General features: G+C 32.1%; 1 protein-coding gene across 1 annotated transcript; it reads right to left on the bottom strand.

Annotated features, from left to right (window-relative positions):
- Positions 1 to 21,418: 21,418 nt before the first annotated feature.
- Positions 21,419 to 23,861, bottom strand: LOC120204614 (WEB family protein At2g40480-like). Its single transcript, XM_039204683.1, has 4 exons — positions 23,559 to 23,861; positions 22,562 to 22,895; positions 22,413 to 22,447; positions 21,419 to 22,370 (listed from the first exon to the last, which is right to left on the bottom strand). Exons 1-4 carry the CDS (start codon positions 23,814 to 23,816, stop codon positions 21,486 to 21,488), a joined length of 1,512 nt encoding a protein of 503 aa, XP_039060614.1. The 5' UTR covers positions 23,817 to 23,861; the 3' UTR covers positions 21,419 to 21,485.
- Between the last annotated feature and the right edge of the window lie 387 nt (positions 23,862 to 24,248).

The following is a 24,248-nucleotide window of genomic DNA, read 5'->3' as shown; positions in this document are numbered from 1 at the left end:
GTGAATGTTGTTAATTAAACTGTTATGTATGGCTCATAAAAAGTCTCGTTGTGGGGTTACGAATTATGAGGGTTGGGGGTGTGGGGGCGCAGCCCCCGCGGTACAGGGTTGATTTGTAATTATGTACCAGGGTTTTGTTTTCTATTATAAATAGAGATGTAACCTAGACCTAAAATATCATTGAATAAAACTTCTAGCGCCGCCTAGGCACCGAGGACGTAAGCACATTGCCGAACCTCGTAAAATTCTCGTGTTCTTTCGTTTTCTTTACCCGTTTTCGTCAACAATTGGTATCAGATGTCAGGAGCAAAATTCGAAGTCGCGAAATTCGATGGTCAGGGTAACTTCGGATTATGGCAAACGAGGGTGAAGGATCTATTGGCGCAGCAAGGGATCTTGAAGCTTTGCGACCTACAAAGCCGGCGTCGATGGATGAGGGAAGATTGGGAAGAATTGCAGCAGCGAGCGGCAGGAAACCATAAGATTATGCTTGGCGGACGAGGTCATGTATCACGTCATGCATCTATCGTCTCCAGACGAATTTGGAGGAAGTTGGAAAGTCAGTTTATGTCCAAATCTTAACGACAAAACTGTATCTGAAGCAGCGGCTGTATGGGCTGAAGATGCAGGACGATCACGATTGGCGCAACACGTGAATTTCTTCAATCAAATCGTTTCTGATCTGGCTCGGCTTGATGTGAAATTGAAGATGAAGACAGAGCGATGATTCTGTTGTGTTCGTTGCCTTCCTCTTACGAACACATGGTGACTACTCTTACATATGGGAAAGAGACTATCAACGTTGAGGAGATTACTGCAGCCTTGTTGGCTCACACCAGCGGAAGCAGAATGCAGGGAAAGCTCTCAAGCCGATAGCTTATATGTCAAGGGTAATCGAGATCGTGGACGGAAGCCAGAGAAGGCAGGGTCCGGGAAGCGGAATTCCAGATCCAAATCCAGGGATAAGAAGACGATTCACTGTGGTCGAGGATGATACTTCTGATTGCAGTGAGGGTGATATGCTTTCTATTTCAACGACACAATTGACGGATGCTTGGATTCTTGATTCTGGATGTTCTTATCACATCACGCCAAATAGGGAATGTTTTTCGACATACAGGCCGGTTTAATTTGGTTCGGTTTTTTTTGGGTGATGATCGATGTTGCAATATTGTTGGTATTGGTGATGTCAGAATTAGATGCACGATGGCTCCGTTCGGACGTTGAGTGGTGTTCGACATATCCCAGACTTGAAGAGAATTTGATTTCCTTGGGCACTTTGCACAAGAATGGTTTTATCCCTAAGCTGACGAGGATAGGGAAACCATTCGGATTTTAAAGGAGCATTGACTGTGATGAAAGGCAAGATGACTGCAGGGAATATCTACAGATTGTAGGGAGTACCGTTGCAGGTGGAGTTCACTCTGTTGAGTCCTGTGATGATACGACAAAATTGTGGCATATGCGCCTTGCTCATCTTAGTGAACGTGGTATGGCAGAATTACACAAGAGAAACTTGTTGCATGGTGTCAAAAGCTGTAAGCTCGACGATTCTTGATTATGTGCATTCTGATGTATGGGGGCCTTCCACGACATCGTCTTTGGGTGGATCTAGGTACTATGTTACTTTTATGATGATTTTTCACGGAAAGTTTGGGTGTATTTTTTGAAACAAAATCTGAAGTTTTTGAGAAGTTCAGCTGTGGAAAGCTGAGGTAGAAACCAACAGGACGAAAAATCAGTGTTTGCGGTCTGACAATGGTACGGAGTACACAGATTCACAGTTCCTACAATTCTGTAAGGAGCATGGGATTCAGAGGCATTTACAGTGCGCAAGACACCACACAGAATGGTGTTACGGAACGAATGAACAGTCGTTGAATGAAAGAGCCAGATGTTTGCGGTTGAATGCGGGGCTTCCCAACACTTCTGGGCTGAGGCTGTTAAATGGCGTGTTACCTTATCAACAGATCGCCAAGGGCATCGCTGGCTGGGAAAGTTGCAGAAGAGGTATGGACTGGTCATGATGTTAGTTTTGATAACTTACGGATTTTTGGTTGTCCTGCTTATGTGCATGTACCTGCTGATGAGAGATCCAAACTTGATGCAAAATCGAGGATGTATTTTCTGGGTTACAAGAAAGGTGTCAAAGGATTCAAGTTCTGGGATCCAGTTGCGAAGAAAGTTGTGATTAGTAGAGTGTCGTTTTTGATGAACAGTCTATGTTGCAGCAGAAGCAAGACACGCCAGTGGTAGATTTCGAGCATTTCCAGTTGAGAAACCAGAACTTCTCAACCGACTTCTGGTGGTTCCACTACGGATGATTTGCAGGATTATAGTCTCGCCAGAGACAGGGTGAGACGGACGAATATAAAGCCTCCGAACAGATTGGGTTTTGAAGACTTGGTATCTTTTGCACTTACTGTTAGTGATGATCCAGTTACTTTCATGATGCCGTTACTAGTCAGGAAACGACAAGTGGATGGCAGCATGGTTGAGGAGATGGAGTCTTTGAATCACAATCGCACATGGGAGTTAGTTCCCCTTCCTGAGGGTAAGAAGCCGATTGGTTGCAAATGGGTGTATAAGAAGAAACCAGCAGTAACAAAAAAGAGGGGAGAAGTTCAAGGCTCGTTTGGTAGCGAAGGGTTTTTCACAGCAGAAAGGAGTTGATTATGATGAAATCTTTTCTCCTGTGGTCAGGCACACTTCAATCCGAGCAGTACTTGCATTGGTGGCTAGTTTGGGATTTGCATTTAGAGCAGATGGATGTTAAACTGCTTTTTTGCATGGTGATTTAGAGGAGCAGATCTACATGCGGCAACCTGAAGGTTTCACTCACCTGGAACGAACATTTAGTTTGCAGATTGAAGAAATCTTTGTACGGGTTTAAAACAGTCTCCGAGACAGTGGTATAAACGGTTTGACTCCTATATGATCAAGATTGGCTACAACAGATGTGAGTATGATTGTTGTGTCTATGTTAAGAGCCTTGATGATGGTTCTTTTATTTTTCTATTACTGTATGTTGATGATATTGATTGCTGCGAAGAACATGGATGATGTTATCGGTTTGAAAACTTTATTGAGTCAGGAATTTGATATGAAAGATTTAGGTGCTGCAAAGAAAATTCTTGGAATGGAAATTTGCAGGGACAGAGACTCAAGGAAACTGCGCTATCTCAACGGGGTTGTTGAGAAAATGCTAGAAAGGTTTGCGATGAGCAGCGCAAAACCAGTTAGCACTCCATTGGCGAATCACTTTAAGCTCTCATCAGAACAGTGCCCCAAGACAGATAAGGAAGCGAAGATATGGCAAAGGTTCCGTATTCTAATGCTGTGGCTGCTTGATGTATGCGATGGTATTTACTCGTCCTGATTTAGCTCATGCTGTTAGTCAAGTTTGTAAGTACATGTCTAAACCTGGTAAGCAACATTGGGAAGCAGTCAAGTGGATCTTTCGTACTTAAAGGGTACTGTGGGACATGGAATTGTTTTTGGGAGTCAGTGGGATAACCCTTTGGTTGTAGGATATGTGGATTCAGATTATGCAGGTGACTTGGATAATAGAAGATCTACGACAGGGTATGTGTTTACTCTTGGTGGAGGGCCTATTTGCTGGAATCTACTGTTCAATCTGTCGTGGCACTATCTACAACTGAAGCTGAATACATGGCAGCTGAAGCTGCAAAAGAAGCTTTATGGCTTACTGGTTTAGTGAAGGAGTTGGGTGTTCAACAAGGTGGAGTTCAGTTGCTTTGTGATAATCAAAGTGCTATTCACGGCTAAGAATCAGGTGTATCGTGCTAGAACTAAACATATTGATGTAAGGTTCCACAAGATCAGAGAGTTGGTTGCATCTGGAGAGGTTTTGTTTCAGAAGGTACATACTGATGAGAATGCCGCTGATATGTTCACCAAGCCAGTTACGACAGACAAGTTCAAGCATTGCTTGGACTTGTTGAATGTTTCGAATTGTTAAAGAAGCAAGGTAACCCAACCCACATTGAAGTTTCCAAGGGGCAGGATATTCGCCAAGGTGGAGATTTGTTATGTATGGCTCATAAAAAGTCTCGTTGTGGGGTTACGAATTATGAGGGTTGGGGGTGTGGGGGCGCAGCCCCCGCGGTACGGTACAGGGTTGATTTTGTAATTATGTACCAGGGTTTTTCTATTATAAATAGAGATGTAACCTAGACCTAAAATATCATTGAATAAAACTTCTAGCGCCGCCTAGGCACCGAGGACGTAAGCACATTGCCGAACCTCGTAAAATTCTCGTGTTCTTTCGTTTTCTTTACCCGTTTTCGTCAACATAAACCCCTCCCATAATTTTTAAAAATTATCATTAGGCCTCACAAACTTTTAAAAGTTCTAGCTGGACCCTATTTTTTGGGAAAAAAATAATATGAACTCTTCAAAAAAATCAAAATTTTAATCTAAATCTTTGAATTTTTAAATATTTAAATTAACCCCTAAATTTTATCACCAAATTTTTTCATTGATTATTAAGATTATTCATTAAATTTTAATTTTAAATAATTAATTTGTTGAGTTGAATCAAAGAGTTTACATGAATCAAAGAGTCAAATCAGGTTTATGTTTTGGCAAATAACATTTTGGTTTGTCTTCTTCATGATCATGGGAATGTCACCTTTCTTTTTGGTATTGTTTTTATTTATATATTCTCTGGGTATTTCACCTTTTTCCATTAATTTATAAATATAAATTTTGGTCATTATCAGGACATGTGGGCTCATCATTGCTTGCAATGTTTTCCGATAAATCATCTCATGCCACCACGGTATGCATCATTAAATGAGGAATATTTATTAGGATAATCATTTTGGACAAGTGTTTTATTTATGAAATTAGATTAAATAAACAAATTTAATTTATTGAACTGATTCTTTGACCTTCCACTACACGACACGTTTACACTATGCAATGAGATATAAACTAAATAATGTATGATTTATCAAATCTACATGCAAACGTACTTGATAATGGCGTACTCTTTAAATGTAATATAAAAACCATATTCTATTCCTTCCTTTAAATTTATATTATCTCTTTGTCATCTGAGATTTATATGCAGCATTATGGTTGTACAAGATTAAACTCATTAAGGGGAAGAATTAGGGATGGAGAGATGATTAAATATCAATAAGGATTGAAATATTAAGCTATTTAAAAAAATAAAATGATTTATTAGGTATTTATACTTAAAATTCAGTACGAACCAAGCGACCTTAATGATTAAAAGATTGTTATTATTTTTTGATGCCACGAGTTTGAGCATTGCATATGTAAGAGTATGAGCATTCATTGTCAAATAGTTAAGAGTCTTTATACAGATAATACCTTGTATTCATCCCATATATATATATATAAACTCAAAATTTACAAGACAACACCTAATTTGTTTAATATTTAAACTTATAATAACTTAAATTATTAATGGACCAAAAATTTGAGATCACGAGGTTATTATTCTTTAGTTCGGCCTCTACTTGACTAAATATTTAATAAATTCTTATATTTTTATTTAAATATTTATTTTTTCATGAATCAAAATACCATTAGACAAAAATTATATGGAATATACTAAATTTTTAACAATAGTCGAGACCCCTTTGAGCCCCAACAGAGCTTTGCCCCTAACTACAACCACATAGATGCAACTGATAATGCACTTTTAAGAAACAGTTGCTCAAATTTAGATCTCTATAGAGAATAACGTTTTCTTTTATTACTAAAATCATTTAATGAGTTGTTCGTATATATAACATTTGTTTTCCAACTGTTCACTGTGGGAGCAATAAGATAACTATGTTATGGTGTGGAGAAAAAGTAAAAAGCTAAGGGATATTACTAATAAATAATGCAATAAATTTCTAGATATGGAAGCTCAATACCAGTATGCAGCCATAAACTCCACATATTATCTCATATCTAATGAATTTGACATTTGACAAAATGAAATTTGTTGCTACTAAATATCCAAAAGTAAAACTCTTGTTGTTATAAAGAAGACAAATAGTTGAGACATAAGAAGATAAATGTTATAAAGGAACGTTTCTTTTAAATAGTCTAAGGGGATTACAAGGTAGTATATGTTCAGAATTTTTTTAATTATTGATAACGTACGCACACCCTGCAAACATAATTGCTCGAACTAAAGATCTCTAGGGAAAACAACACTCCCTTAATAAACTTTTATACAAACTTCAAATCAAAATTATAAAACTCACTAAAATTATATTCTTGGGATGAACTTCTCAATTACAAACCCAAAATATAACTTTTGAAAATTTACATTTTTAATCCCTAAACTTTTACAAATTTACACTTTGATCCCAGACATTCAAAATTTACTTTTCAGTCACCAATCCTAAATTTGGAATATTACAATTCTCCACCCTTTTAAAAAACATGTCCTTGAATTTTTAACATGTATATGATTTCTCTAATAATACTATCACATTTCCGTTTATCCTTTATCTGTTTTCAGCTTATTTTGAGCTAACAAGTACTTCAAACTTTTATGAATAATATACATATAAAATCTTTCACTATATAGGTAATAACACCATATCTTCCGCAAATTCTAAGTCATGCATAGAATAATTCTTTTCATGTGTTTTAAATTATTTTAAAGCATAAACTATGATTTTTCCTTTTTCTATTTATATGCATCCCAAACCATTATGAGATGTACCTTTATAGACTATATAATCCTTTCCTAATTTTATGTTTATACTAATACAAGGATTTTCATTAATATCTTTTAAGTGTCTGAAAGTATCTCTTGGTACTTATTAATCCAACAGATGATATACTACATATTTCAGAGACATTCTTTAGAGTTTGACATTCTTTAGAGTTTTCCATTACTAAATATCTTACTCTTTCTGGAGTTCATTTTAATTCTCTTTACTGAAATTATATAGCCAAGAAAAGCAACTTCGGACAACCAAAAACTCACACTACAATAGCTTAACATATAATTTTTCTATCAAAGAGTCTGAAAAACGATGTGAAGATATGCATCAAAATCATATTCTTCTTTTGTCTTCTTTGGTCAGTTTGGGTCTAAATCTCAATCTTCTTATTAACATTTTCAACTTCTTATCTTTTCTCTTAGCTTCAGACATCTATGTAAATACATATTCAAATCACATTAGTAAAGAGCAACTCAACCAAATCACAATCACCAAATCAATAATGTTGACATCCTAGTGGCATGTATACATTTTTCAATTCAAAATAGACTCGGTTTAGTCCTAGAATCGGCTAAACCTACAGTTCAGATATCAATAAATGTAACACCCATTTCCTGTATACGTTACCTCATACGAGTTTAGAATGTTACTAATTCTTTCAGTAAAGTTTTTATTTGAGAATTAGTAAAGTTTTTTTTCTTTCTAAATTAATTCAATTATTGTCTAATGTCTTAAAATATTTCAATTCAACGGTAATTAAATTCACTTATCTAAATATTAATCAACAACCCATTATTCATAATTAGTAATATTATGTACCATCTAATAAACCAAATCGGAACACAACTACTTTTAGGTATCATAACCATTTAGTATACATGCCAACTAGTACTACAATGTTCAAAAAGATGACATATTGATTCTAGAGTAGATCTGATATTCAAAGGTTGATGTTGGGCCTAGCTCTGTACTCCGAACGCTCTTCTTTTCCTACGTCTGAAAATCATCACACGTTAAGTATATACTTAGTGAGGCTATAAGTTATATTATTAATAACATAAATAAAATAATAATAGTAATAAAAATATAAATATAAATATAAATAAAATTAATAGCAGTAATAAAATATATTTATCAAGGTTTCACCTAAGTATAAAATATAAGAACATCTATGATTCGAAGATCTTCATGAAACTTTTAAGTCAAGTCAGAGTTCTTCATAAAACTTTACTTTCATTTCAGATTGAATAGACTATTTCATTCTTATATTACTTTAGCTAAACTTCTCACTTTATTCATTTTATAGTATGTTGCACTCACTCTATTTATTTCGTAGCATGTATCATTTGTTTGATTCATTTCTAAACATATATTATTATTATTTTTTCGTTTTATAGCCCAATGGAAACAACCAAGAATGCAAGGTATACAAGTCAAACAAGCATTCACTTATAATGAACAAGTGTTGTAGAACACAACATAAATATGCAACGTAGAATATGCATACAAAATGCCTTGTAGAATATGCACACAAGTGCCTCGTAGAATTGCACACAAAGTGCCTCATAGAATTGCATACAAAGTGCCTCGTAGAATTGCACACAAAGTGCCTCGTAGAATTACACACAAAGTTCCTCATAGAATTACACACAAAGTTCCTCGTAGAATTACACACAAAGTGCCTCGTAGAATTGCACAAATAATGCTCTAACTCTGTACCTATGATTCTCAATGCATTTACAATGGGCTTTTTCTTTAAACCATTTATCTTTCACTTATCATTGTCTTTTCTAACATCATCATAATCAAATATTAATCATCATTCACTCATCATAATCTTTTTACATATTAACAAAATTAAGTATCATTCAATAAAATATGTCAATACATATACAATAGGCTTTTCCATAATATTCATGTATCATTTTAACTTCGAAATAATCCTAAATATGAATATATCAAAATATAAAATAAAAATGCATTGGACAATAAGAAAACACTCACCTGAAAATGCCTTACTTAGCGATTCTAGCTTTCTTTAATCTCGATCTTCATGTTCATACTTAATATATCACATACATTCCAAAGCACATATTAGTATCTTACTAACATAGGCACAATCTATTAATACAATTCATAAAAATTATGTCAATATTTATTCGATACTAAACCCATTTCAAAAAGGTCAATGCTAACCATAAGAAATAAATTCTTTTAGAATTTCTTCTCAACATTCCCAATTTATTCCAAATTTTTTTTTGCCATTTAACTTCAATTACAAACATCAAAAAATATACTCAAACATTAAAATCAAACATTTAAACATTACTCTTCGACTTCTATTCCATTTCCACTTAAATTCTAAAATTTTCATATTATTGACAACTTGCACCACCTTTAAAGAATCATTATTCTATATTATTCTACTCACTGGAATGTAATTTCGTTTCTTCCGTTTGAAATTAGACTAAAATAAAAATCTAACCATATAAATTACTATTTCTAATTCAACTTGTACAATTCATAGTGAATTTTCTAATCCAATTTCCAGAATATGTTTTGAACAGAATCTACTGCCCTGTTTTCTGAACAATAATCGATAAAAGATTCGTATCTTTCATTATAAAATTCAAAATCGATCCCCGTTTATTTTAAACAAAACTATATTGACATACAAACACAACGGTATAAAAATCACATGCTAATCATTTTTATAGAATTTATGGTAATTTTTCAAACTCACTGCCATATTAATAAGTCTAAACAGTTTTCATTATTTTACATCCTTAATTTCTTCATCAGTTCTTGCAACTTGTATCTTGGTCCTTCATTATTTTTACTTAATCAAATCAATCACAAACATTCCAGTTTGTACAAATATATTCAATTCAATACCTTAACATTTATGTAATTGTAACTCAATTCCTTATTTCTTATTCCCTTCGAATTGACCTATCACATTTTACCAGATTTGCACTTTGATCCTAAATCAACAATCCAACTTAAAATTCAACACTTAAATATTAAATTTCAACCTTGAATACTTATAATTGAAAATTTTCATTTCAATGTTTCATAATTCCCAATAGTCCTTTTACTATCTCAAGGTTCTAAATTGATCCAAACTCAATTCTAAGGCATGAAAAATCATTCTTAAATTCAACCTAATCCCTAGGACATTTTTATTAAAATTTTCCAATTATTCCTACTTATGGCCAAAATTACAAATTAATCCCCTAATGGTCTCCAATTTGTTTTCAAGTTTAAATTATCATATAAAATTCATTTCTAATCAAGTCCAACCATTCTAAATCAATCAAATATCAACATAAACCAAATTCAAAATTTCTCCCCAACACCTCATAATGGCCGAAAATTTCAAACAAATCATTATGACCATTTTCAATCAATTTCCATGTTTGTTTATACTTACATAACACTCATAGGATCAAATTTTAAGCTTGTTTCAACCAAATATAACTTCCCCTACATCCACCATAAATACCCACTCACCATTTAAGCTTGTTTCAAGCTTGATTCAGGAGTTCCCTCTATAGCCGATCACGAGAGAAAGATCATTTCTACCGATACTAACAAGATTATTTTATCGGGAAATGGGGATGCTCTAGGCATTCCATTAGTTATGTATCAATGTTCCGACAAAAATACTTGTATGCATCAAATTGCTCGGGTTCAGTGGGGTAAATGCATTAAAAAGGGACAAATTTTAGCGGATGGTGCCGCTACGGTTGGTGGCGAACTTGCTTTGGGCAAAAACGTACTAGTAGCTTATATGCCATGGGAAGGTTACAATTTTGAGGATGCGATACTCATTAGCGAGCGTCTAGTATGTGAAGATATTTATACTTCTTTTCACATACGAAAATATGAAATTCAATCATGTGACAAGCCAAGGTCCTGAAAGAAGCACAAACGAAATACCGCACCTAGAAGCCCATTTTACTCCGCAATTTATACAAAAATGGAATTGTGATGCTGGGATCTTGGGTGGAGACGGGCGATATTTTAACAGGTAAATTAACGCCTCATGTGTCAAAAGAATCATCGTATGCTCCAGAAGATAGATTATTACAGACCATACTTGGGATTCAGGTATCCACTTCAAAGGAAATTTGTCTAAAATTACCTATAGGTGGTAGGGGTCGAGTCATCGATGTGAGATGGATCCATAAAAAGGGGGTAAAGTGGGATAGATTATTAAGGATAAAATAATGAAATACTTATACCAATTTGTAGAGAATTAAGTGTAGAACATTTTCTTATTTTACACTTTAGTCCAAATTCTCACTAAAATGGACCAAAACATCGATGTGAGATGGATCCATAAAAAGGGGGTAAGTGGGATAGATTATTAAGGATAAAATAATGAAATACTTATACCAATTTGTAGAGAATTAAGTGTAGAACATTTTCTTATTTTACACTTTAGTCCAAATTCTCACTAAAATGGACCAAAAATGAATAAGAAAAGCTTGCTCACCTTGGCTATGGAGTAACGATAGGTTGTTGGAGAAGAGGAGAGATTTCTTGAGTTTTTTTGCAAAACATTTCTTTAAAAACCCAATTTAAAATGAATTAAAATTCATTTTAGCCCAAATGTCAAAATTACCCTTAATAAATCCTAATAATTACCACCATGCCATCATTTTATCTCCTTTTTCATAACATTAAATAAATATAAAAGTATCATTTATCAATTTCCACCTTTGCCCTTCTAATTTTCCAAAAGTTTGATTTAATTACTATTTTTCATTATTCCACCTTAACATGGAAATTCCTCGAAGTTTCACTAATTCACATCAAATTCCACTAATTAAAAATATCAATATAATATTTCTAGCCCCAAACTACCTTCCTTCAAATTTTTGTAGACTTTCGATTCGATCCTGTTATCCAAATATTTTACCGCTCTTTATCACTTAGTAAACTTTTATACAAACTTCAAATCAAAATTCTAAAACCCACTAAAATTATACTCTTGGGCTGAACTACTCAATTATAGAGCCAAAATATAAATTTTGAAAATTTACATTTTAGTCCCTAAACTTTTACAAATTTAAACTTTGATGCCTAGACTTTCAAATTTTACTTTTTAGTCACCAATCCTAAATTTGGGATATTACATATTTTAAAAAGGATGTTGATTTACCAAAATTAATAGCGACCACCCCGAACTCAAGTGGAAGCTTCATTATTGACCTCAATAAATGAATATTGCCTTGATATTTTGAAATCATGATGTGGGATTTCAAAAAGGATGTTGATTTACTTCGAGAATAGATAGTGGTCACCCTTGGAAAAAAGTGGACGGTACACTACTAAACCCAAATAAAGGAACATTGCCTTATTTTAAAATCTAAATATGCAATCAAACAATCAGTTATTGAACCTAATTATACTAAATGAATGAATTAATTAAGGTTTCCTTCCAACTTAGAGTGTCACATTATGAAATTTAAAGAACCTAGAAGATTAAATCTAAAAATGAATGCTCTAATATTAACCCTAATCAATTTTTAATCAATTATTGAATTGAATAGTCAATTTGAAACCTCGAGCATAAAAGCGAGGGCTAAATCGAGAATTCTCCTAAATTAAAGGACTAAATTGAAATTAAAACTAAAATAAAGGCTTTAATATTAACCCTAATTAGTTTTTAACCAATTATTGAATCTAATAGTCAAAATAGAATCTCGAGCATAAAAGCGTGGACCAAATAAAAAAATTGCCTAAATTAAATGACTAAAGTGAACTTAAAACTAAAATGGGGGCTCTAATTATCAACCTAATCAATTTTAACCAAATTATTAAATCGAATACTCAAAATGGAACCTCTAGCATAAAAGTGATGACCAAATTAAAAATTCTCCTAAATTAAAGGACTAAATCTAAAGAAACCTAAATTTAAGGAATCAATTTAAAAATCAAGATTCTTGGACTAAATTAAAACAAAATTAAAAAACATAGTTAAAATTAAAGAACAAGCATAGTGAGTAAAACGGAATAAAATAGAATATCAGGTCAAGACTGTAGAAAATAAAAACTGGAAATCAATGGACTAAAATGTAAATACTGGAAATTAAAGGTAGAAATTAAAGAGACATAAAATAAAGGGCTAGAAGCATAAATATAGAATTTTTGACAATTGAATAAAAATTAAAAGGTTAGCGGTTAATTTTTAATTTTACCCTGACCATAAATAACGTAAATCGTAACCCGGAGTGGATCATCGCGAGGTTCGTAGATTAATTCGAATAATAATCTTAAGGTTAGTATTTAGAAGTAAGTAAGTTAGAAATTAGAAAATAAAAAGTTAGTAAATTAGGAATTAATGGTTTAAAGTTTTACCCGGGCCAAAATAATGCTTGTAGTACCTCAGGACGGGTCACCGCAAGGCCATATTAAACATTTAATAACAATAATTTAATAAAAGGGACTGAAATGTAACGAAATAAAAAACCAATTTGAAATAAATAAAATAATAAAAATAGTGACTAAATTGTAAATAAACCAGAACAGTGCAAAAAAATTAGAAAAGCAACATTGGGGACTAAAATGGAAAATACAAGTAACTTTAGGGATTTAAAACGTAATTTAACCTAAATCTTAACAATAAATTATGTGTTTTTATTATTTTGGTAAAAATCTAACCCTAAACACGTTTTGCCGCCTCTAATTGAATAAGAACTCTCAAACCTTCATCTCCACTCGTCCGGAATCTAAAGGTCCCAGTCTAACTTGTTCGTCAGTCATAGGGAGAACACCACCAACACAGGATGGCTGACGAACGAATTGGCCTGGAACCTTTGAAATTCTGGCCGATAGAGGATATTAAGGTTTGAGAGCTTTTCTCTCAATTAAAAACGGCTAAACGTGCTTAGGGTTAAGTTTTTACCAAAATTAGCAAAAACACATTATTTATAGTTAGAGTTTATATTAAATTTCATTTTAAATCCCCTTAAGTACCTGTGTTTTCCATTTTAGTCCCTGAGGTTGTTTGTTAATTTTTTTGGTATTGTTCTGGTTTACTTAAAATTTAGTCACAATTTTTATTATTTTATTTATTTAATTTTTTTTATTAAATTTTAGTCTATTTTATTAAATTATTGTTCTTAAATGTTTAATATAGCTTTGTGGTGACTCAACCTGGGGTTCGACCCACATTATTTTGGTCCGAGTAAAACTTTAAACTATTAATTCCTAATTTACTAACTTTTTTTTTCTTCTAATGTCTAACTACTAAATTCTAATTACTAATCTTAAGATTATTATTCAAATTAATTTACGACCTCGCAATGACCCGTCCCGAGGTATAATTTGCGTTATTTATGGTTCGGCTAAAATGAAAAATTGACCGCTAACCTTTTACTTTTTATTCGATTGTCAAAATTTCTATATTGACACTTCCGCCCCTTTATTTTTTTTCTTTTTAATTTCTTATTTTAATTTCCAGTATTTATACTTCAGTCCATTGATTTCCATTTTTTTTAAATTTTCTACAGTCTTGGCCTGATATTCTATTTTATTTCATTCTAGTTACTATGTTTGCTCTTTAATTTTAACTATGTTATTTTATTTTTAATTTAGTCCAAGAATCTTGATTTTTAAATTGAGCCCTTGGATTTAGATTTCTAATATTTCAGTCTTAATTTATTTACTCAGATTTTAAATAGTCCTTAAATGTAGGTTTATTTAGATTTAGTCTTTTAATTTGGGAAAATTTTTAATTTGGTCCTCGATTTTATGCTCGAGGTTCCATTTTGACTATTCAATTCAATAATTTGGTTAAAATTAGTTAGGTTAATAATTATAGCCTTCATTTTAGTTTTAATTTCACTTTAATCCTTTAATTTAGGAAAATTATTGATTTAGCCCTCGCTTTTACGCTCGAGGTTTCATTTTGACTATTAGATTCAATAATTGATTAAAAATTGATTATGGTTAATATTAGAGCCTTCATTTTTAGGTTTAATCTTTTATGTTCTTTAAATTTCATAATTTGACACTCTAAGTTAGAGGAAAGCCTTAATTAATTCATTCATTTAATATAATTAGGTTCAATAACCGATTGTTTGATTGCATATTTAGATTTTAAAATAAGGCTATGTTCCTTTATTAGGGATTACTAGTGTACCTCCCGCTTTTACCCGTGGGTGACCGTTATCGATTCCCGAAGTAAACCAATATCCTTTTTAAACCCCACATCATGATTTCAAAATTGTCAAGCCAATGTTCATTTGTTGGGGTTGATAACGAAGCTTTCCACTTGTGCTCGGGGTGATAGTTATTAGTCTTGGTAAATTGACATCATTTTTCAAATATGCATACATAGTCACTACAACAAATTTGTTATTTTTTTTACGTTGAAAATATTGTCATTGAAACTTACATTTACGTCACTATTTATATTATGTGACATAAAATTCTACGTCACAACGATCATCACCCTAGGTGTGATCATCACCCTAGGTGTGTCACTAAATGTCTAACTCGATGATGTAATTTTTTATCGTCATATATTGTTAAACATATAGTGACATTTATGCATAACGTCACCTTATAATTTGTATTAAGTGACAACTAATTGTGTTGTTAAATAAAATAAAATTGTCACTAATCATTTATATCGTCACTAATACTATTAATATTTTATTTTATAAAAGACGGAAAATATATCGTTACAATTCTTTATTTAATATTTAAAATTTTTTATTGAAAAATAAAAGTCTAAACTTTTATATAAATTACAATAAAATTCTAGTTTAATAATTACAATAATGACCAAAACTTTTTATAAATTATAATAAATGCCAAAAAAATATCAATTTTTTTTATAACTTACAATAATTACCAAAAGAATTTATAAATTACAAGAAATTCTAATAAATTACAATAATTTGAGAGTAATGTCACGAACAAACTATCGAATCAACGTTTTGTCTGTTTATAAAATACTCCCAAGCAGTGCTAGACATACACCTTGATATAATCCACGAATTCCTCCTTCCTTTTAAACAATTGTCAGTACATCTCTTACCCAAATGCAAAGGAGTTCCTTCACTCCACAAGTGATGGTCATGTAAAAGAAATGATATTCCACTAAGGAAGCTGCTAACGCATAATCCCCTGACGATACTTGCAAAATATTTCAATATCAGCTAACTGTTTTAGCCGGAAAACACCTTTTCGATTCCCAAAGTTCCTCTGTTTTCAATCTAAGAGAATTGATCGTCTTCCAAACTTATCAATTAAGCTTGCATCAACAATGGTTATCACATGTTAAGATTAAAATAGGAATCTTCAGTTTTCTGATTAATGCATTTACATCCAAATATAACTTTAAAACAGCACAGGGGTATAGGACCTTGACAACAACCAATGTAATAAGTCCAACATATTTTGATAAGCCTATAGAAAAATAAATATGTATCTATTTCAAACAACCCATTAACTAAGTACTTCAAAGAACAAACATAATAAAATCTAGTTTATAGACTCAAGAGCAAACAATTATATGTTTAACTATTCAAACCAATTTTCACCTTGTACCACATGTCCCGAAAATTAAAATAACTGATGAAACATTAATCATTATTTTTTTGAAAAGTAATAATAAAACTTATATCATCACTGTCTTCGAAATATGCTTTTCATGTCCTTAAATAATCCTGCAAGTTATTGTATATTCAAAAGATCAATTATGATCTAAATTATTTTGCTACTTTTGATCCAACTCACTCTTGAATGAAATTATACAGATTCAATTACATTGTTTTCTTCTGTATAAATTTGCCCATTTTGGCCCTTTTTTTCAAAGAAAGATCCAAGTACATCCAAAATGACTTGTAAAACATCCAAGTACATAAGAAAGATCATAGGTATCGGTTTAGTGCTGATATAAAACAATCGAAAGCAAATGAGAGGAAAAACCAAGACCGGTAATTTCACCAAGTCATTTGATATAATGTATGATAGTCTCATGTAAGCATTGTGAGCAGTTTCTCTGATGAAAAATGTACCTTTCTTGGAGGAACACAGGGAGCGTCGCACAAGTGTAGGACGTGGTCGACATGGAGAATGCGAAGAACCTAATCTTTCTTGTACCCATTTGAGCGAATTATCAAGCTGCCAAAACACCGCAAACAGAATGAACCATGTCACTATAACTGCTTCCGAACAAATACAGACAAATTTCGGCATCCGCCTCAAAATCAAGATGGATCGGTTTGAGAATACCACCATTTCCTTCCGGAATGGATTTGCTAATATTGGTACCATGGAAGTGATTAATTCATGAACAGAGGCATGGTTCACCGGTGATGGCGCGAACGGCGACGGCCAAAAGATTGCGGAAGTTTAGAGTTTAGTCTATTCCTTTTCTTCAAATATGATAGGTCAGGGTTAGATTTATTTTATTATAATTTAATATCCAAAAATAAAAGAGGGTTTTACCTTATACTTTCGGAGAAACTACAAGATAGGTAATCAAACTTTTAGGGTTAACTTTTTAAAATTTCTACTTTCTTTTTTTTTATTTTTTATTTTCTAGTTCCTAAATTTCATATTTATCACACATAAACCTCAAGAATTTAATAATATATAATTTTTTTTATTTTCAAATAAATCTTAAAATTTTCAGAAAAATAAATAATTTAGTAATTTTATAATTTTAAAGTATGACTTTATATTTTTCAGATTTTTAACTATTTTTTTAAAATTAAAAACTCTAGAAATAACATGTGACATTACCAGAGTGTACCATGTGGTGCGCTTTAGCGTTGCCATATAACAGATAACCTAAATATTAAAATTTAACGATCAAAACTGATCAAAGCACTTAATTAATGAATAAATTTGAGGGCATAATTAATTTAATTTCTTAGTGCAAGGACCTATTCGGGTGAAAACAATTAGTGAATAAATTAATTATTTTTCAAATGTCTAAGGTTTCTTGAACTCTTAAGCCAAATGTATATTAACAGAAAAATGTCTTAAATATATATACACATATAAAATATTTATGGAACGCATAACTTTGAGAAAATTAATAGGAGCGATTGAAATTATGAGATTAAAATTTAAAAATGTTTTAAAGTTTATGACTAATAAGATTTTGAATTAGTGACACATCAAACATGTCATTAAAAAATTTGCGCGTCAATTTTTTATGTTAATTATCGGCACTAAATATTAATTGAAAAAATGACATGAAATCTTTTCAAATCATCATATAAAAAATAAGATATATAGACTAATTGTTTCTTTAACCATGTTAAACCTAATTTTTGTGGCAAGAATAAAATGTCACCTTTTAGATCATATAAAATATGACGAATCAAATTGTCATAAATATATTTTGTTGGTGAAAAAATTGTAACATCAATATTCCATATATTAAATATTCACTAATATTTCTATTTCATTGAAGACAATTTTACAATGTCACTATTTTATTTAAACATCATTGAAAGGTTTCCCACCAATTTATTTTTGGAGGTAAATTTTGGCTCGAAACATATAATGAAGAAAATCAATAACATTTTCTAAAATTGTCATAAAAGATGCATCATGAATAATTAAATCTAACAAAAAAATTGTCACGTTTATAGTATATTTTGTGACATTATACACAACGTTATATAAAAATTTCGTCATAAATTGATAAATTTGTTGAAGTGAGTGGTTTCTAATTTAAACAAAATTTTGAACTTAAAATTTCAAATTTTAAAATATAGGATAATCGACTAGGTATTAATTTTGGGTGCTGTGGGGATGCTAATACTTCCCCACGTGTAACTAACTGACTCTCGAACCTAATTTCTGATTTCACATACCAAAATTTGGTATTTTAATAAAATAAAAGTTTTATTAAAATTACCCGATTTTATGTGTTTCAATCTCACCTTAAAAATGATTGTTGACAACTCTCGTAAAAAAAAACCTTTTGTTTTCAAGACTTCAGATCGGTTTCCACCAAAAAGCCGATTACGAAAATATAATATTATAATTATATTGTTATATTAATAATACTTTTAAGATAGTTAAGTCCCAAAACCATACACTCATATTCTCTCAACATTATAAAAGATTCTCTTTTGAACTTTTTCAACAATTTAATAGTTCATATCGACTTGTATCAATTATAAACATCGCATATGAATGTCAATATTATTAGAGACCCTGTCTCAACTCTTTCAACTTTCAATCTTCACACAATTTATTTGTTTCTCACAAGAATTTCATTATTATTCGTAATAAATTTTTATTATTTTATTGTTATTTCTTTTTTTTTAAATGACCTTATTGATAATATAAATGCACATTATCATTTTTCTTTTAGCTCTTTCTTATTTTTTTAATTGACTCTTTATTGTTTTTCTTTTTTGTTCTAAATTGTTTTTTTACACATATGTCATCATTTTCAAAAGAAGAATATTCTTATCCACGCGAATAGAAGCTGTAATTTAATAGAGGCTCCCTCGTTAACTCAGGAATGCTCAGGCATTTTATGTTCAAAGCGTGGTGATGAAAGCAATCTCATTATCTATCCTTTCGGGGGCGTGGCTTCTGTTTGAAGCTCGCTGCAATAATTAATCAGTCTGGAGCGTGAGTAATCTGGTTTTGCTGGCTGTTCAGAGCATGTTTATTTTGATACTGCCTCTTTGTGCAGGTGATTGGGGAGTGGAGCTTGTCTCATTTCTTTGGAATGGATGCCTTGTTCCCGTGGTAAGACTTTCAATTCATTGATTAGGTGGTTGATACGCTAGAATGTCCTTTTCAAGGCTCGGTGGAATTTGAGTTCACTGTGAAGCTTCTTATCTTTGTTGGAACGATTCAAATGGCGTTGTTTTTCTTTTATTTTTGTTGGCGTTCGAGAATTTGCAGTTTCAATCTAGCGGACTCTTTGCTTTATTATATATCTTGTAGAATTTCATTCGACATATGTAAATGTAATTACGATAGAGTTTTTTTGATTTATTATATGTATCTTCACATACCATATCATGAATCTAATGTTGTGATCAACTAACGTAAATGTAATAACGATAGAGTTTTTTGATTTATTATATGTATTTTCATATGCCATAGCATGAATCTAATGTTGTGATCTACTAACATAATTTCATACTTAAATGATATTATCATCATGAACGAAACAAATAATCTAGATGCTCTCATATTAATTTGTTAGAGGATAACGACGGGTATCATGATCACACAATAAAACATGCACCAAGATTTTACATGAAATTTTATTTAGAGAAAACAAAAAATATAAGAGTGGAAAATTCACTATTGTCAAAATAGAAAAATACAAAATGAATCCACATGGATAACCTAACATCTAACTCGGATCCTCAATATTTATTTATATGAATAAATATTTGTTTACAAGAATGGAGCCAGAACTTTATCATAACAGAGAGATCTTTTTAACTGTTTTAATTTTTTAATTTTTTATTTATTTTAAAAAATATAAATGATAACATCAAATATGCATATCAGTTCTATCATTTCTATGAAATTACACGTAGAAAATTAGAAATAAAATCAAAGTAAATAATAAAAAATATATGATTTTAAAAGGTGTCAAAGGCATAACTATCATATAATCATAATAAAACGCGTTGTTCTTTCAAATTTTGAAATGCATCCACGAGTAATATTATACTAAATATACTAAAATTAAATATAAGAACAAATAACTCCAATTAATAATTATAATATTGTTCGATTGCTTATATTTAAAATTTTACACTCAATTGAATTTGAACCACTTCAGTAAATCTCCGACAATCGTCGTAGAAGGGCTTTACTTTTGTTGTGGAGCTAATGGTTCTATCGCAATATTTTATGATTGAAGAACAAAGGCTTTACAACTTATTATATTATAATTTTAGAAAGACAAAATCTCTGCAATTTTTAAGGTAAACTACACGTTTAGTATCTAAATTATTACTTTTGTTCTGTTTAGGTAATCAAACTTTTTTTTTTCAAATTATATCTAACGTTTAGTTTAAGTTTTATTTTGGTACCCGTCATCAAAAACTTAACAGTGATATTATATTGATGAGTCACCATAAGATAATGTCATGTCATCATTGGAAAAAATGACATATCAACAGTTTTATTAATTTTTTTTAATGCCGGATACCAAATTGTAACTTAAATTAAACGTTGGTATGATTTTATAAAAAATAAAATTTAGGTACCAAAATGGAACAAAAATAATATTTTAGGTACTAAACTTATAATTTATCCAATATTTTTTAACCGTTCTTATGCTAGTGTAAAAATTAAATTTATAAATTACAACAGAGGCGGGCCCTTTGGACCACAATGACCCTCTGTCCTTGCTTGATTACAAAAGAAACAAAAGTTTTATACTTCTAATCAAACTAGATATTTTACGTTCATCAGTTATCTCTTGACTAATTTGTGCCAGAATCAATTCGAGTTGAGTAATTTGTGTCACAGTCAATTCGAGTCAAACGTTAACACCTTTTTAACATATAGATAACGTGAAATTCTACCCGTAAATATTTCATTGCTGAATTGTAAAACACGTGAATAGAATCCTTTGTTCAGAGCAGACCTAGATTTCAAAACAAACATCCAAAGCAGCCAACGACGTAAAAAGGATAAAAACAATAAATAAAAATCACCCCAAAACAGACGGTTTTCCAATGTTTCTTCTAATATGGTCATAAAATTTGTCCTGTTTTTCTGGTTTAAAGCTCATGGTTTCTTCTTGATTTGCTTTGCCATTGGAAGAGATATGTGGATGAACCCAAACTTTCTCCTCTGGGTTAAGTACTGCTTTTGATCATCTCCATGTTCTTTTTGATGATCAGGTACTTGAGGAAATGTCAGATCTTCCCTTAGTTCATTAAGCATTTGACTCAAAGCTACCCTTTGCCTTTCTGTATTGTGCCCTTCATTAGGCCTTTTCACCACACACTCTTCAGGAGTAACGTGCTGTTTCCTACTCAGAATATCCCTCATTGAAACTGTTGGCTTTAAAACAGGCTTTGGCTCATCATCCATCGTTGGGTTTTTCTTGTTCATCAGTTCATGTAACGGTGATCGAGGAATACAGTGATGTTGATGCTGTGATGGATGGAAATGGTTGATCCTTGTGGCATTATATATTACCTGTTTTTTCTCTTCTTTGGGAATCCATCTCCTTAGAGCTTCTACAGCTTCGAGTTGCTTTCTGTTTGCGATTTCGACTCTGTTAAGAGCCTCTTCCAATGCTTGTTTACTATGTTTAACTTCTTCTGAAGCTTCTTCCACCTTCCTCAGGATTGACAGTTTGGAGATATTTGCCTCTGCAAATTTGTGCATTGCGTGGATTACTTTCCTGTTAGAAACCTCTTCAGCCCTTATCACTTTCAAGTTTTGAGGCAGCGGTTCCGGCAGGGAAAATCCTGATGAATTGTCATTGCTTGAGAAACCCTTCATTCCAGTAAGGGCATTCCTTTCGATTAGAGCAAGTTCCTGGGCTGCCCTGGCAGCTTCCTCCATCTTCTTGGCTGCAATCCACCTCAATTCAGCAGTTTTTCTGTAGGGCCTATTGTGTTCAATCCCTGGCACTGACTTTGATCTTGAAACTTCAGTTTTGGCCGGATCGAGATCGACCATTTCATTAAACTGCTCGATCTTCGAATCGTTGTCAATCTGTGGTTTCACCTTCACCCCTGCAAACTTACAAGTTAGCCTCTCACGGGTCATTTCAAGTAAACTTTTATTCATTTTCTTATTCAGGGACTCAACACAAGTTTGAATCACCCCAAGATCGTTGATAGTTTTACCAAGGTTCAGTTTGGCTTGTTTCAACTCCATCAAGATCAAATCGGGAGACGAAAGCGGGCAGGGGTTCGAGCTCCCGATCCGGATCTGTTGGCAGTGTTCCTTGTTCATTTCTTTGATAGCAGGACATGGCATGTTCTGTTCATCTGAAGTAGGAGTGGCAATGCATTTGAATGCTTCATTCTGGAGCTGTCTCTTTAAATCTTCCACAATCTTCTTTGTGGTTCCAAGTTCTTCAAGCACATCCAGAGTCTGCAATTCTTTCACGATCAGATCTTTCTCCAATTCCGCTGCTTGTTCTTCCACTTTCTTTATGTCAAACTCTTCAATCCCGTTCTGCTCATATACATTAAAATTGTACATTATTTTTTTCTTTTTCATTGCTGAAATAGTGTTAGAAATTCGTAAGCGTATTTAACTATAAACATAAAATAAGACACTCTCACTAGACAGATTTAAGGTGGTTCAATCTTGTCTAATTTCACGAATGAGAAGATTCAAATACATAATATATCATGTATCGTAAAATTAAGCACCTATACTAAAAATTGTACTATCCCAAATCACCCCAATATCCCTTCAAAACTCATCTTTACAATATAAAACTCTGAAAGTTACAGAAAGTACAGAAGGATTACATCCTTCTAAAATAATTATTTCTCCCAACTCTAAAGGGTACGATATACTCTCTGTTTAAGGAGTCAAATAATTGGTCACCAATAATCTTTAAATAAGAATTCTTACTAAATAAACTTAATCACTAAATGATTTTCCATCAGTAGAATTATAATAAATTTTAACTTGATTTCTAATTAGAATTTTAGTCAATTACTAATGTATAATGTTTGAATCTGAAAATTAACACGACATTGTCAGCTCTCAAGTTATCTATGTTACATGCATCCCATGAATACATAAATGTTAGACACCAATTTAACTTACTACAAAGCAAACAATATTTTCAGTCAAATTAAAAGAAAAACATCAACAAGAACTTACATATGCCTCTCCAAACTTGTACAACGGCACCCAAGTTCCGCTGCCACCAAACCGGGTTACTGCCTCCTTAACCGATCCGAAAGGCGGTGAGGTGTCGATCTCTGCTCTCAAATTAACCCTCCGTATTCCGCTATTTGAGTCCCTGCTTGAATCGGTGCAAAACCCAAAATTCTCATAGCCGGACTCGGGTCTCACCTCCCGGATTCCTGGTGTACCCGGAACCCCTTCCATGGGGGAGCCTTGAGGCTCTGCTGCCATTGCATATGTACACAAGTAAGCTTGAAGAACGAATACTAATGTAAAAAGAAAATGTTAATGTCAACTTGAATGTGAATGCAAAAGAGAATTGTCTCTTTAAAGAGAAGGAAACCTTACATTATGAGAAATCAAGAATCATGCATGATTATGTCCATAGACCCAGTAGGTGAAAGAGAAAAGGTGGCACAAAATGATTTAATTTTCTTCTTCTTTTTGGGTGATTCAATGAGGTTGGATGTTTGGAGTTTAGTGACGTGTTTGATGGGTAATGATTGTTGGGTTATGATTCAAGGAGAAATTATTATATGTACCCAATTCACCACATTAACTATAGTTCCAGTTAATAAGATTCATTTATCTCAAAATAACATGTAAATAATTATCACTATTTATTTATATGTAAGAAAGAGGTGAAGATTCACTTTATAAAAA

Source organism: Hibiscus syriacus, unplaced genomic scaffold, assembly GCF_006381635.1.
Source record: "Hibiscus syriacus cultivar Baekdansim isolate YM2019G1 unplaced genomic scaffold, ASM638163v2 tig00000340_pilon, whole genome shotgun sequence".
In the NCBI taxonomy this organism is placed as follows: domain Eukaryota; kingdom Viridiplantae; phylum Streptophyta; class Magnoliopsida; order Malvales; family Malvaceae; genus Hibiscus; species Hibiscus syriacus.
The sequence above is the reverse complement of the archived record's forward strand: the minus strand, read 5'-3'. Positions and strand labels throughout refer to the sequence as shown.

Excerpts from the sequence above, each read along its gene's own strand:
- LOC120204614 (XM_039204683.1), bottom strand. The coding sequence starts at position 23,816 with ATGGCAGCAGAGCCTCAAGGCTCCCCCATGGAAGGGGTTCCGGGTACA. Across the intron at positions 22,448-22,561 it reads ACAAGCCAAACTGAACCTTG|GGGTGAAGGTGAAACCACAG; the intron begins GTAAAACTATCA and ends GTAAGTTTGCAG. Across the intron at positions 22,371-22,412 it reads CACAGATTGACAACGATTCG|AAAACTGAAGTTTCAAGATC; the intron begins AAGATCGAGCAG and ends CTCGATCCGGCC.